The sequence below is a fragment of the Aptenodytes patagonicus genome, chromosome 5, assembly GCF_965638725.1.
Source record: "Aptenodytes patagonicus chromosome 5, bAptPat1.pri.cur, whole genome shotgun sequence".
NCBI lineage: Eukaryota > Metazoa > Chordata > Aves > Sphenisciformes > Spheniscidae > Aptenodytes > Aptenodytes patagonicus.
Genome location: NC_134953.1, coordinates 28,302,205 through 28,316,475, shown reverse-complemented (window position 1 = coordinate 28,316,475; position 14,271 = coordinate 28,302,205). Strand labels below are relative to the sequence as shown.

Below are 14,271 nucleotides of genomic sequence, written 5' to 3'. Positions count from 1 at the left end.
CTCGTGATTACTGCCGGTATATTCCAACCTTCCTCCTGCAGAAAAGCACAGTTTGGGTCTAGAGACAAAGGAAATAAAGAGTCCTCTTTCTGCAAAGGTTCACAGTGCTAGAACAGAGGAAGGAAAGACAAAAGGCCAGAGGCCAGAAAGAATCAGAAGCTGTCAAAGAAGTCACTGAGAAGAGCAAACAAACTGGAGAACAATGGTAAATACAACTGATTGTATTCACATGTTAATAGAGAAATGTAGGCCTGAACATTGCTATTCACAGCTCTACTGTTCCTGACTTCCTGACAAAAGCAAAAACAATACCATGTGCTCAGTGGAGTCATCACACACTGTCATTGGGAAGGGGCTATGGGGTCATAATCCTGCCTCTAAATTCTTGAAAAATAAGACCTTTGTACAGACGAAGGAGCCCAAGCAGCTGGAAAGCAGTTTTGCGGAAAAGGACCTGGGGGTCCTGGTGAACAAATTGACCATGAGCCAGCAATGTGCCCTTGCAGCAAAGATGGCCAGTGGCATCCTGGTGCTGCATTCAGAGGGGTGTTGCCAGCAGGTCAAGGGAGGTGATCCACCCCCTCTACTCAGCACTGGTGAGATACACCTGGGGTGCAAGTTCCAGCTCTGGGCTCCCCAGTACAAAAGAGACATGGACATACTGGAGCAAGTCTAGCAAAGGGCCACTAGGATGATTAAGGGACTGGCTCAGGGGGATCTCATCAATGTGTACAAATACCTGATGGGATGGAGTAAAGACAGAGCCAGACTCTTCTCAGTGATGCCTGATGGCAGGATGGGAAGCAACGGGCATGAATTGAAGTACAGTAAATTCCATTTAAACATAAGAAAAAAGAATTTCACCGTGAGGGTGGTCAAGCAGTGGAATAGGTTGCCCAGTGAGGTTATAGATTCCTCCATTCTTCAAGATATTCAAACCCAACTGGACACAGTCCTGAGCAACCTGCTTTCTCTGACCCTGCTTTGAGCATGGGGATGGACTAGAGGATCTCCAGATCATCCAGCCTTAGCTGGTCTGTGACACTGTGAACAGAAAATTTATGGATGACATCAGGAGATTCAAGAACAGAGGAGGGCTAAATGTGCTGTGGTTAAATTCATCCACAGCAATTAAATCTGTTAGCATGGTTCTTTAACACAAACTTGGCTGTCAGAGTTCTTGCCAGGCCTTACCAATTCCAGCTTGCTGGTGCATTTCTGACATTTCCAGTAAATGTTCTTTAACTTATATGAGGACCTATGTCTTCAGGTTTGATAACAGGCACCTTTGATTTGCCGCCGCTAAAATGCCAGCGTCCTCTGTACAAAATACGCCTTAGATTACCTCTCCTTTCTATTGCACATACTGACATCAGAGCAGCAGGAAGTTTGCTGCAAAATAAAGTACCATAAAAAACTAAATAACCTGATGTATGAGGCTGCATTCCTGATAGCATATCAGCAATCTGTTGCTGTTCTTACATCAGTAGGAAATGGAAACTATTGCCTCAGCTCTTGACCACATATCACTGAGACAGAATACATGGGATCAAATTTGTCTTACCATAATACAAAAAATGTCAGGCATATGAAACCTAAAGAAGTTTGTCGAAGAAAATCAGCCTCAGTTAACTCATGATATCTTCTATCAGAGGTCAGCTGTTCACTGGAACAAGCGTTCACTAAATTATAGTGTTACACTTGGATTAAAGAAACAAATGTTACCTTTTTTATGCAATTTCAATAAAAAATGCAGGTCCAAACTACCAAAAATTGAAGTTTTCAAACATAGTGGTCATTTTTAGTGACACTTAGAGCTGTTAAAGACTATAGAAAGCTCTGCTATCTCCCTTGATCAATCATTTTCTTTCAGTTTGAGAAAGAAAAAATTAAAAGATTTTACTTACTGTAGCAGTCCGTTCTAGATCCATGGACTAGTTTTCTGCCATGTGCTTCTTGCAGGAGGCAGCTTGAACACATCTGTCTTCACATTGATCCTTTGTTTCTGCCCAGGAACGCTCTGCAGGGCTTAAGTTCTTAGATATGTTCCCATTCATTTCAGGTTGTACACAGATGGGTAATACCCCATCAGGAGAGCACCCAATATTTCTCAGACTTTTACGCTGCTTTGCTTTGTCCGTACAACAGGAGAAAAGTTCATTGTAAGTCTAAGAAAGTGGCAAAAATAAATATCAGAAATCTTATGAAGAGCTATATATGGGTGAAATAAATCTGTATGCCATCTGTATCTAAGTCTAACATTTGGATATTGTCCTGGTTGGGTAGGGTCTCATATCCACAAAACAATCTGGAAAAGCTACAGAAATTACAAATTGAGAGTTTGCGGTAACATCCCATTTCTTGAATGCTGTTCTCCATTTTGAACCGATTCTTTCTGCCTGTAGCAGAAAAGTCAATAACCGAGTTTTAGCTTGTATGTAACCTCATTGTCACCTCTGATTGTCAGCACATTTGCATTTGAAATCTGGATATAGCTATATTGGATAGCGTAGAGTGATTTTTCTTCCCTTGTTCAGACTTAATCAAGCAGAAATATAGACTGTATACAGCCTTTTGATGGTTTTCTTGAGGCTGGGCGTTTCAGGCAACTATATTATTCTGCATATGCCTATATGGCAGCTGTTGTTCAGCTAGGTGGCTGACTGCCCCTATCTGGTATGTAGAGTTGAATATATGCCCTTAATCCTTTTGTAGAGCTGTTTACGCTTCTTATTAAATAGTATATGTACCAAAAGATGAACATACATTCTGCTAAATTCGTAAGTACCTTTCTATAAAGATTTCAAGTGATGCATTACCAGCGCCAGTGGCAAACCACACCATTTGATTTGGTCATGCCTAAAACAACAGTCCAATCTTGCCTCTTTTACTGTCCCTAGCAATTACCTCCTTATTTTAATAGTCACCCATTTCATGCTATTTTCACCTCTTTTACAGTTTTATTGCATTTGCTTTCTCATTGCCCACTCCCCTATTTAAGTTAAATTCTTCTGTAGATCTCTAGTCTGCTCACCTCTAATTTCTGTGCACTGCTCAGCTTGCACCTCCCACATTGGGCCTGGTGGTGTCCCGTAAGACTGCAAGACCTCTGGCAAAAGCAGGATAAAGCATGGAAGAGACGGCTGGCAACACCTAGCCAATGGCTAAGCAGAATTTCACAGTGCTTATAGTTAATTACTGATACGTAATTCATACATTTTTGGACACTCGTCTTCTGTGAGCTTCCCTGCACTCTCTGCCAGTTTCAAGGAACTTCCTACATTTGCAGACCCTGGACAGCCAGGGACCAACAGAGGTGATTTGGGAACATGTAGCACAGCTGCCTTCCAGTGATATGCCTGGGATGTGGGACGTACAAGTAGCCTTCAGGGATGCAAGCCAACCTGCAAGCACTCTCCCATCGTATGACCAGACCTGCACTTCTCTCACGACATGATACATGTGCATTTTGGTGACATAATGAATGAAGGTCCTCAGCAGTCAGAACAGCCTACATTTGAAGGGTTTCTGGAAAAGAGTGTGAGTACAACCTCGGTGGTTGCTTCTTATGAGCCATATCTGCTCCTGTCTTACACCACCTTCAAACCAGGAGAAGGACCAGCAGGAAGGAAATGATGTTGTTAGTTGCCCAAGGGAATTGCTCAAGGAAAGTTATCACTTCATGTGCAAAAATACCTCGATGCATGAAAAGCCACATGTGCTCACAAACGACAGAGTCCATCAGAGGTGTTGTACTGCAGGTGTGTGCTAGGTGATTTACGTATAAACCCAAGGAAAGTATATAGGGAATTAATATGCATTTCTTTCTGTGTGAAAGATTATTTCAATATAAGACACAGAAAAGTCAGTTGTTTAGCAGTTTCACAGTGATTACTCTCAGCACCAATCCACTTATAATGTGTTGCTCAACTTTTATGCTACTTTACAGCTGATACAAATTGATAAACAGCAAAGTCCTCCTGCAGAAAGCTAAAAGTGACCTGTATATACCATTTTGTCTAAATGCTTTCAACTGTTCCAGCTCCTTTCCAGAATGTGTTTCCGTGTCTGGTTTTAGCTAGCCTCCATATTTTTCCCTTTCTTCTCACAACTTGACAAAAATAGCATATTTCTGAAGCCTTTTAATGACCCTGTAAATTTTGAAAATGTATTTAAAATGAATTTTCTGGCCACAATATGATATCTTTCTCAAGGACTTTTTGTCCATCCTGTATACCTGCCAGAACTTGTCATCATCCAAAAAATTATCTTAAAGCAATTTTTATTCTGATAAAACATAGAAATGCAAAGAAAAAGCTGAATTAAGCTACTTAAAAATTAATACGTTTATTTACTTGGAATGATATTAGATAAAAAAAGTGTCGCTAAATGTTTGATAGGTATGGTGTTTAAGGAAATTCAAAAGCTAATAGAGTAAGAATTCCTTTTTGTGATTGTCCTGGTTTCAGCTGGGATAGAGTTAGTTTTCTTCCTAGTAGCTGGTACAGTGCTGTGTTTTGGATTTAGGGTGAGAATAATGTGATAACACACTGATGTTTTAGTTGTTGCTAAGCAGTGTTTATACTAAGTCAGGGACTTTTCAGCTTCCCATACTCTGCCAGTGAGAAGCTGGGAGGGGGCACAGCCAGGACAGCTGACCCAAACTGGCCGAAGGGATATTCCATACCATGTGATGCCATGCTCAGTACATAAACTGGGGGAAAGCTGGCCGGGGGGGCCGCTGCTCGGGGATTGGCTGGGCATTGATCGACAGGTGGTGAGCCGTTGCATCACTTGTTTTTTTTCTTTCCCTGGGTTTTTGTTTCTCTCTGTCTCTCTCGTTGTTTTACCTTCCATTACTACTACTACTACTACTACTACTACTACTACTACTACTACTACTATTATTATTATTATTATTATTATTATTATTATTATTATTATTATTTCAAGTATTAAACTGTTCTCATCTCAACGCACAAGTTTTCTTACTTTTGCTCTTCTGATTCTCTCCCCATCCCACTGGGGTGTGGCGGAGGAGGGTGAGGGAGCAGCTGTGTGGTGCTTAGTTGCCGACTGGGGTTAAACCACGACAGTGATGTAACTGTGAATTCCAGTCCCATACTTGTGTTTCAAGTATATGTAGGTGCAGAGAAACACCTCTCGTTCTAAGGGAGAGAAAAAACACATTAAAGTTACTTAATACTTTTAATCCTAAAGAAGCCAACCGAACTAAAGGTCTTGATTCCCAAAGATATAAGTCTACAGTGCTAGCCAGTGCTGGTTTTGATGATTTCCCCACTCAGCCCAGCTCATGCAAGGTCTTCCCAAAGATTCCCAAACTGGTAGCCTGGACAGCAGATGTCTACATTGTGCTGCTCAGTGCTGTGTCTCTTTCAGGAATTTTATCTTCTTTCAGAGGTTAAAAAACAGAAGAAACAAAGGGCCATAATGGAAAACTCAGGATTACTGCTTTTAGATTTTTCTCTGCTCAAGGCCCCAAGCATTTATACCTTTCATACAAAGGTTGTGTGCCTTGATTTGTTATTTCAAGTAGAACTAGATTGTTGTTTGCATCTATAATATTTCTTAACACTTCCTAATACTTTTCATTGCATTTCTTCCTTGCGCTAATCAAAGATCTGAAAGGATCGAGCAGTTTGACTCAGGAATGTGTAGTTTTAATAGTTAAAATCTGCACCAAAGAAAAAATTATCAATTAAAAAAATTTTTCTTCATATCTCCAGTCTAATACCCAGTGCAACATAACCTAGTTTTCTGAGCTGTATGTTTTATTTTCTCTGAATCACAAACGTAGCAAGATGGAATGCAAAGTGCGGTATGTGCTGTTTCCTTTTGTCTTTCTTTTTTTTCCCCACCTAACTGGGCAGATCATTTCTGCTTGTGTGCTTTTTATAATATGTGGGGTGCCAGACATATGATAATCTGAGGCAACAGGAGCATAGTGTTTAATAAATGGATGGACAATGACAAATATAGATACACCTCACCTGTTCCTCTCCCTACCCCCCATTACTAGGCATTATATAACAATTTGTATACAGGGAAAAGAAGTTAGAGAATTTTGCCATACTAGATGAAGTCAATTTTACACATATATTGCTGTATTAAGTATTGCACTATGTATCGACATTTAACTGGGAGCCAAGATATGTCGTTAAAATGAAATATTAGAATGAGCAACAAAACTTTGCAAATGTTTAACTAAGCTATGTGCATAACTTTTTTGCTATGACTAGTCTCCCAAAATCTTTGGAAATTATCAAGGTAGTTAAACATTTGCCTTAACCTCTGCAAGATCAGGCCTCCAGTACACTTCTCAAAATCCATTCTGAAGATATTTGCTGACATGCTTACTGCTCAACTGGTGCACTCAGTTCATAAATTTCACAACAAGGGTGCATACTGAGGGCAACATACCTCAACCTCCGCATTGGAAAACTCCCAAAGGCCAAACCAGACTGTGCTATGCCTTTCTACAGAGCCTGGCACAACTGGGGCATGACCATATTAACGCCAAGCAGTAGGTTTTGTTCTTTAGCATGAAGAGAAAACACAGCAATGCTCTCAAGAGGTCTGAGCAAGTGATGAGGTCACCAGGCTGTGCTTGCCATTACATAAATAACAGCTAAGTGTTAGTATAAAGACGAGAGCCTAGAAGTTGGCTGTAGCATAATGCATGGGCAGGCACTGGCCACATTAACTGACTGCCCAAGTGCTCACAGCCTGCTGAAAAGGTTAGGCAAGGCTTAGCTGCCTAATCCAGTCACTTCAGACTTGCAAACATATCTTTGTTAGATAAGAGGAATTTTGTATTGGTCTATTTGTCAAAAAAAACCCGCCAAAAACCCAGAAGGAAAAAAAAAAAGGGGGAAAGGTGATGGATACGCCTTAAAGCGAGGTGATATAATATGTTCTTATGGCTTTCACTGACACTCAGTTTTATTAGATTGATTGTGAGCTCAACAAATATGGTACAAGAACAGTGTGGATCTATAGAAATGTTTAAAATACTCTCAAAAGATTCTGCATTGTGTTTGCAAGTTATCTGTTATAAGAATCTCATACATCTCATCCCCTGTATGACCTATATTTTTTTCCTGAGGATTTCACTCTGCTGCAACTGCCTTTGGCTTTGGCATTCCCTGGTTCACGTGAATACAATAACACAATGAATCTACTCTGTCTTGTCATAAGGATGTATGAGTCATCCCTTAAAAAAGAAAAAGACAATAGCCATTGACTTATTCCATTGTGCTCTTTGTAGCTGCCACCCTACAGTGTGGGAAGATCGGTGTAGTTTTGAACCAAGAACATGAGCTAAGAATAGTAATAATATAGGCTTTTACTGAACTGACAAGAAACCTTGAAATACTAACAGAAGCCTTTTCAAATGAGAATTAGCAGAGCACTTAAGGAAAGAATGATTAAAAAAAGAAAATGTAAGAGTAGATGTTAGTTATTAACAATCATTATTTGAATTTACTAAGAGCACTTCAGTGACTACACCATTTGACCTAAAATTTGAGATTTGATATATAGATGGAGGAGACTCACCATACATAACCAAGGAATGGTGGGGAAAACATCAGACCTTAGTGCAAATATAACAGTGTAAATATCACTATAGGGATGCTCATATCTTTTCTATTCATTCACCAGTATTTAATAGAGGGGAAAATTATGGAGACATTTGGGGGTTTGCTGCAATTATGTAGGTTGTAGTTTCATGATAACATAAATTTATTATAGCCCTTTAGCTACTCTACATACTTTGGTCTTAAACATTAAGTACTTGTGAGTCATTAAACTCCCATCCAGTTCAGTCCTCAATCTGTGTTATCTTTTAGCTCTCTTCTTCTTCAGAAACCTTCCACAGAAAAATTTTCTCCAGCTGTATGCAATTACATTATCACAGTGGTAATGTGATAAGTCGAAAGGCATTGAAGTCTGATCTAGGTTTTTTCCCCTTGGGAAGTTTTGAACATGTTCCAAAACAAGACGCTGTAACAGTAGCTGGGTTTGCCCATTCACAGCTCCAATTACACCTAAGAAGGTTAGTCTTGCTTTCTCCAGTATCCTAAGCTTTTAAATGTTGCAGTAAAGGTACCAAAGGTCTGTTGACTCAGGTGGAGCTGACCTGAGAGCAGCCATTGAAGTCCATTTCCACCTGCCTTGGCCACAGTCCAAGGCCAGCCTTGATCACACACAATCCAGCGCTAAGGATTGTTGTGGTTTAACCCAGCAGGCAGCTAAACACCACACAGCCATTCGCTCACTCCTCCCCCTGCCCCCAGCAGGATGGGGGAGAGAATCAGGGAGAAAAAAAAGAGTCAAATTCGTGGGTTGAGATAAAGACAGTTTAATAGGACAGAAAAGGAAGGGATAATAATAATAATGATGATGATGATAAAAGAATGTACAAAATAAGTGATGCACAATGCATTTGCTCACCACCCGCCGACTGATGCCCAGCCAGTTCCTGAGCAGTGGTCACCACCTCCCGGCCAACTCCCCCCAGAGCATGACGTCGTATGATATGGAATATCCCTTTGGCCAGTTTGGGTCAGCTGTCCTGGCTGGGCCCCCTCCCAGCTTCTCGCTGGCAGGGCATGAGAAACTGAAAAGTCCTTGACTAGTGTAAGCACTACTCAGCAACAACTAAAACATCAGTGTGTTATCAACATTATTCTCAACCTAAATCCAAAACACAGCACTGTACCAGCTACTGGGAAGAAAACTAACTCTATCCCAGCCGAAACCAGGACAGGATGAAAATGCACTTTCCAGAGACATCAAAGCAAAGCTGCTGTGCAATGAAGGCTCTGATGAGGTGTGCTCCATTGCTAACAACGTCGTGCTCTGCCTCTGCTGTGCCCCACCTTGTGCCGTGGTCACCAGAGGCGCAGCAGGAGAGCAGCCCAGCTCATGCAGGCAGCCGCAGGCAGTGGACAAGGAAGCACAACACTTCTTCAAGGCACCAATTTCTTCAAAGATCTTTCTAGAAGCTGCCTACTGATGACCCAGCACATGAGGATCTCCAAGTATCTCAGTGCAGCATGTACCATCCACAATTGCTTTTTGGGAAAACAGGAGGAAAAGATTTGCAGTTGGCTGATGGCTGTGATGGGGTCTGGCTTCCAGAAGCTGCAGTCGGATAGCCAAGACTGATGCCGTGTCAGTTTATAGAATCATAGAATCATAGAATAGTTTGGGTTGGAAGGGACCTCTAAAGGTCATCTAGTCCACCCCCCTGCCGTGGGCAGGGACATCTTCAACCAAATCAGGTTGCTCAGAGCCCCGTCCAGCCTGACCTGGAATGTTTCCAGGGATGGGGCATCCACCACCTCTCTGGGCAACCTGTGCCAGTGTTTCACCACCCTCAGCGTAAAACATTTCTTCCTTATATCTAGTCTAAATCTACCCCCCTTTAGTTTAAAGCCATTATCCCCTGTCCTATCACAACAGGCCCTGCTAAAAAGTTTGCCACCATCTTTCTTATAAGCCCCCTTTAAGTATTGAAAGGCCTCAATAAGGTCTCCCCGAAGCCTTCTCTTCTCTAGGCTGAACAACCCCAACTCTCTCAGCCTTTCTTCATAGGAGAGGTGTTCCATCCCCCTGATCATTTTTGTGGCCCTCCTCTGGACCCACTCCAACAGGTCCATGTCTTTCCTGGGCTGAGGTGTCCAGAGCTGGACGCAGTACTCCAGGTGGGGTCTCACCAGAGCAGAGTAGAGGGGCAGAATCACCTCCCTCGACCTGCTGGCCACGCTTCTTTGGATGCAGCCCAGGATACGATTGGCCTTCTGGGCTGCGAGCACACACTGCTGGCTCATGTCCAGCTTTTCATCCACCAGTACCCCCAAGTCCTTCTCGGCAGGGCTGCTCTCAATCCCTTCATCCCCCAGCCTGTAGTGACACCGGGGGTTGCCCCGACCCAGGTGCAGGACCTTGCACTTGGCCTTGTTATACAGCAGTTTGTTCTTCTCAGAGCCCTGTGATGACCAGATGTTACATGTAACGGTTATCTGATGGGGCAAATGGTTCTAGCTCACCTCTGCAACCCCTACAGCACTGACCCAGCAGAGCTGTGCCATGCCCTGAGGAGGAGTCAGGAATGTTGCAGCTGGGAGCAGGAGGGTTGCAGACAGGCATTCTTGGAGTGGCATCCTTTTTGCCATCCTGCAACTGCCAAGATGTTTGTGCCACACAGCACTCCAGGAAGGCACTATTAGCTCCGGTGATGTTAATTTGTTGCTGCTAGTTGTCTTTTTTTCCTGCAGAAATGCAAGCAGATAAATTGGCACCTTTGCCTGCTATGAAGCAGAGCTATGGTATTACCTAAAAAAAAGTTATACTGACTTCATTTGACCTTCTTTGTTGACAAAGAAAAAACAAAAAAAAAACCCAAAACTAGACATGGGACTTTTAAGTTGTTTTCCAGAATTGCTTTTGGCTGACAGTGAAGTGCTAGGTTAGGCTGTAGCAGTAATTATACCATCATGGTAATAGTATAATAAGGATTTGTATGAATTTTACAGAGGTGCCTGGCTTAGGCAGTAAGTCATAGACATAAGCTGTTATGCAGGGCTGATCTCACAGCAGATCTGGACCACAAATAAGCTCTTCTTGGATTTTTACAGAACCCAGGTATGTGATGTTCCTGTGTTCTTGCAGGAGAGCCCCATATATGAACAACATATTGCTTGAAAAAATTCTTTATTACAGATTATGCTCTTCAAGACAGAAAAACTTTGAGTTCAAATGCAGAGACACTTTCAGGAATCAAGACAGTAATATCACACTAGAAACATTGTCTTCCTGATTTTGTAATTACATACTTTATATTGGAAATCAGCCATAATTGAAAATAGCTCAAATAGCTCATTTTCTCAACAAGAAGGACCTCCCTAAAGAACTAGTCACAAAATATTCAGACATTATGTATGAGGACCCATATGCAATTGGAAGAATAATTTTTTCTCTTTCAGTTGTGCGTGATTGTTTAGGTATTTTTAGCTGCATAAAACCTTCTCCATCTGAAACATTTCATTAGGCCATGCAATTTTTATGCAAAATTTAATCTCCATCTCAGAAAATTGGAAGTGATAGAAAACGGGACTTAAAAGAAGGCTTAGGAGAGTACAACAGTAGTACTTGCATTCAAATATTTTGCCTGCTAGCACTGAGTGCAGTGGGAAGAGAAAACATCACAGGGCAGTTTCAACAGTGCTAGCCTTGCCTGAAGGGTAAATTGAAATACATACATGGCATCACATTGAGATTTATTGAAGTACCTTTCAGAGGTACACAGATGGGCTCTGTTACTGGCTATCACACAGCACACATTTTGTGAGGTACTCACAACTGCCCTGTAGAAAGGAAGGACTCCTGATCTTAATTTACACCTGAGGAAGCGGGAAGCAAACTCATGTTTGGTGTGGAGCAGGAACTGGCTATCTGGGTTCCTCACAACTCAGGCTGTGTGTTTCACTAGCAGAGTCAAGATATCCAACTTGAGAGGAGGAAGCTGATGATTCAGGTACTGTATTAAGATTTGAGAGCCTAATATTGCAGGTGGCAACTAATTTGAGGGTTGTTATTGGGCTGCAAACTTTCCCTGGTCTTCTGGCTTCCTTCAATGCTGAGTTGTTATGTCAAGCCCACCTCTTCTCATGGGGTGAGCCATCACCACAGAAAGCCTTTCATGCTTGGATTTTAATCTTGAATTGTCAATGAAATTACTAAATGCAACAAAATTACTCAATCCATCAAATTACACAGCCAATGTGATCAGCTGCAGGTGTTTACCAAGGCTTACGTGATCTGGTACGGAATTGGTTTCTTCACTTTGTTTCAAAAGAAACCTAACAAGAGTGAAAAGCAACTGCCAGGATCCTGACAGCGATAATAAATGGTGCATGAGAAACATCAGCTGGAGCAGGAGCTGAATTCGTGTTCTCCTGGATGACAAAAGGGTCCAGCTCTGGGAAGGATGAGAGGACCTGGTTACATCTGGTCCCTCATCTTGTTATTTCCAAAATATTAAAAAAGAAAAAAAATTACATTCTAGATCAGGTTTAAAGATCAAGCAATTTCTTGCACTCTGATATATCCAGGGTACTCTAGATACACATCAAACAAAGATTATATTAGTAGAACTTGTTTATAGAACTTAAACAGCTACCTAAGCATTTCAGTTTTACCATAAAGAAAACAAAAAAAAAACCAAACAAAAAGCTTAGAGATCACAAATTTGTCTGGAAGCTTTCAAACTGGTCTTTCAGACACGGCAGCTACAAGTCACAGGCAGTTTGGGAACAGGTGAGTTCCACAGAGCTGCCTGTACCGTGTCTCATCAGATGCCCTGCAGAGCTGCTGAATTAGCATTTTTATGATGCACAGACAAAGACAACTGATGTGAGGTGAGATTAATAGGCAAGAGTCAGTAAGCACATTCCTAATGTTTATTGTAGAGCTGCTGGTAATCCAGCAGCAGCATAGTTTCATTCAGAATTAAGATGGCATTTAAAGATGCTATCTGTTAAAGGAGGCAAAGTTTTATTTAAAATCACGTGCATTCCTATTCTCAGCACCAGCTTCCTGAAGCTGTATTGGGCCAGCAACAACAGTCACAATTTCTTGGTCAGAGCTTGCCTCTCTTTTGGACCTAGTAATACAACCTTGGTAGCATCTGGAAGAATAGTCATAGGCCCTGCACACCACTAGTTCACACTGCAGGTAAACCAATGGATTGTTACGAATAAACTGGAAGGCATTGAATTTAAACCGGACCATGTGTGTGTAGGGTGAATAATATGTAGCATAGGTAGAATCTCGAACACACCTAAAAAGAAACAAAAAAACTCTCATGAATACACACTGCAATCGGTCATTTACAGACAATACAACACATAACATGAAAAGTGATTTTTAAACATGATGAAAATCGTTCAGAAATCTGCAGTTAGGAAAAGCAAGATGCCCTTCTTTGGCAGCATTGAGCCATGTTACCTCCCTTCAGCCTGTCTTGTGTCTAGATACCTAGTGTTTGTATGTTTTTCTGAAGGTAAATTATCCTTACCTGAGATATGTCACTGTTACCTCTCTGATAATAAAAATCCATGGTGAACTGGCCATAGCAACTTAGTCTATTTGTCATTTTAAGCTTGGTGTGTTATTTTTTGGGTCAATCCATTCCCCTTCCCCCAATAAACCTCAAATGCCTATGTTCATTAATTAGTTAGAAGCTGACATTATGCTGTATTCACACTATTCCATTAAAAAAAAAAATTAAAAGAAGAAAAAAAAGATGAGATACAGGAGTTCAAAGGCAGTTCTATCTGTAATTGCAACGCATAAGAGCTTACCCATTCCTGATTATATCATAGGTTACAGTCGTAAAATTGTGGGGAGTGGGAGATGCCACACACGTGTCCACAAACAACATGAGGTTTGAATCAGAGCTGTGCAGGTAAGCTTCAAGGAACAAATTCTGGTTGATATCAACGTAGTATGGTGAGTCATTCACTGGCCGTGAGAAGGATGCAGAATGATAAAATGTAAGGTTTACATCATATCTGCCATACTGAGTTTCATTGACTTCAAAATTGTCCTCCGCAACATACATTATTTGTGCCCATGTGTTCTGGAGCATTTTGCAGTTGATACGCAAGTGAAGATTTCTATTTCTTGTGATGACAGTACCAGAAGAGGATCCCCTAATAAGGTTGGAATAGCTTATTGTATTGTTGTTTCCCTGTTTGGCATATAAAATAAAATGCAAAATTAATTCATATAGTCAGGTTTCCTATTATGCATGCTAAACTTTACTGTACCCTTAGAGCAATGTGCACAGTAAATGCATTATTTCCCGGAAAGTCTGCTGTGGAGAAGTCTGAACCTAGTAATTTCTGTTCTCAAGATAAGAATCTGTAATCTACATGTAATATTCAGTGACTACAATGTGGACCTAGAAAACTACTCACACTACACACAGACATAACTAATTAAATACAACCTGTACAATTCTTTGAACATCAAATGCCTGAAGGATCTGGTCCAGCACAGTATTTAAGCTCAAATCTGACCTAAACCACAGTTGGTCATATTTAGTAAAGGCTTTGAGACCTTTTTAACCACCACACTCAGCTTGGGACCTTGAAAATGCCAAGTATTTGCTTCCTCCCACACTTTATTCCTTAGAAGATCAATAACAGACTATAAGTGAATGCTCGGGCAGCAGATGCA

At 41.3% G+C, this 14,271-nt stretch overlaps 1 protein-coding gene across 1 annotated transcript in view; it reads right to left on the bottom strand.

Moving 5' to 3' along the window:
* LOC143160287 (scavenger receptor cysteine-rich domain-containing protein DMBT1-like) overlaps positions 1-14,271 on the bottom strand; it is a 39,209-nt gene that overhangs the window by 4,897 nt on the left and 20,041 nt on the right. The window contains 1 exon segment of the mRNA XM_076338013.1: positions 761-785. Within this exon segment, the coding sequence (XP_076194128.1) occupies positions 761-785 (25 nt within the window).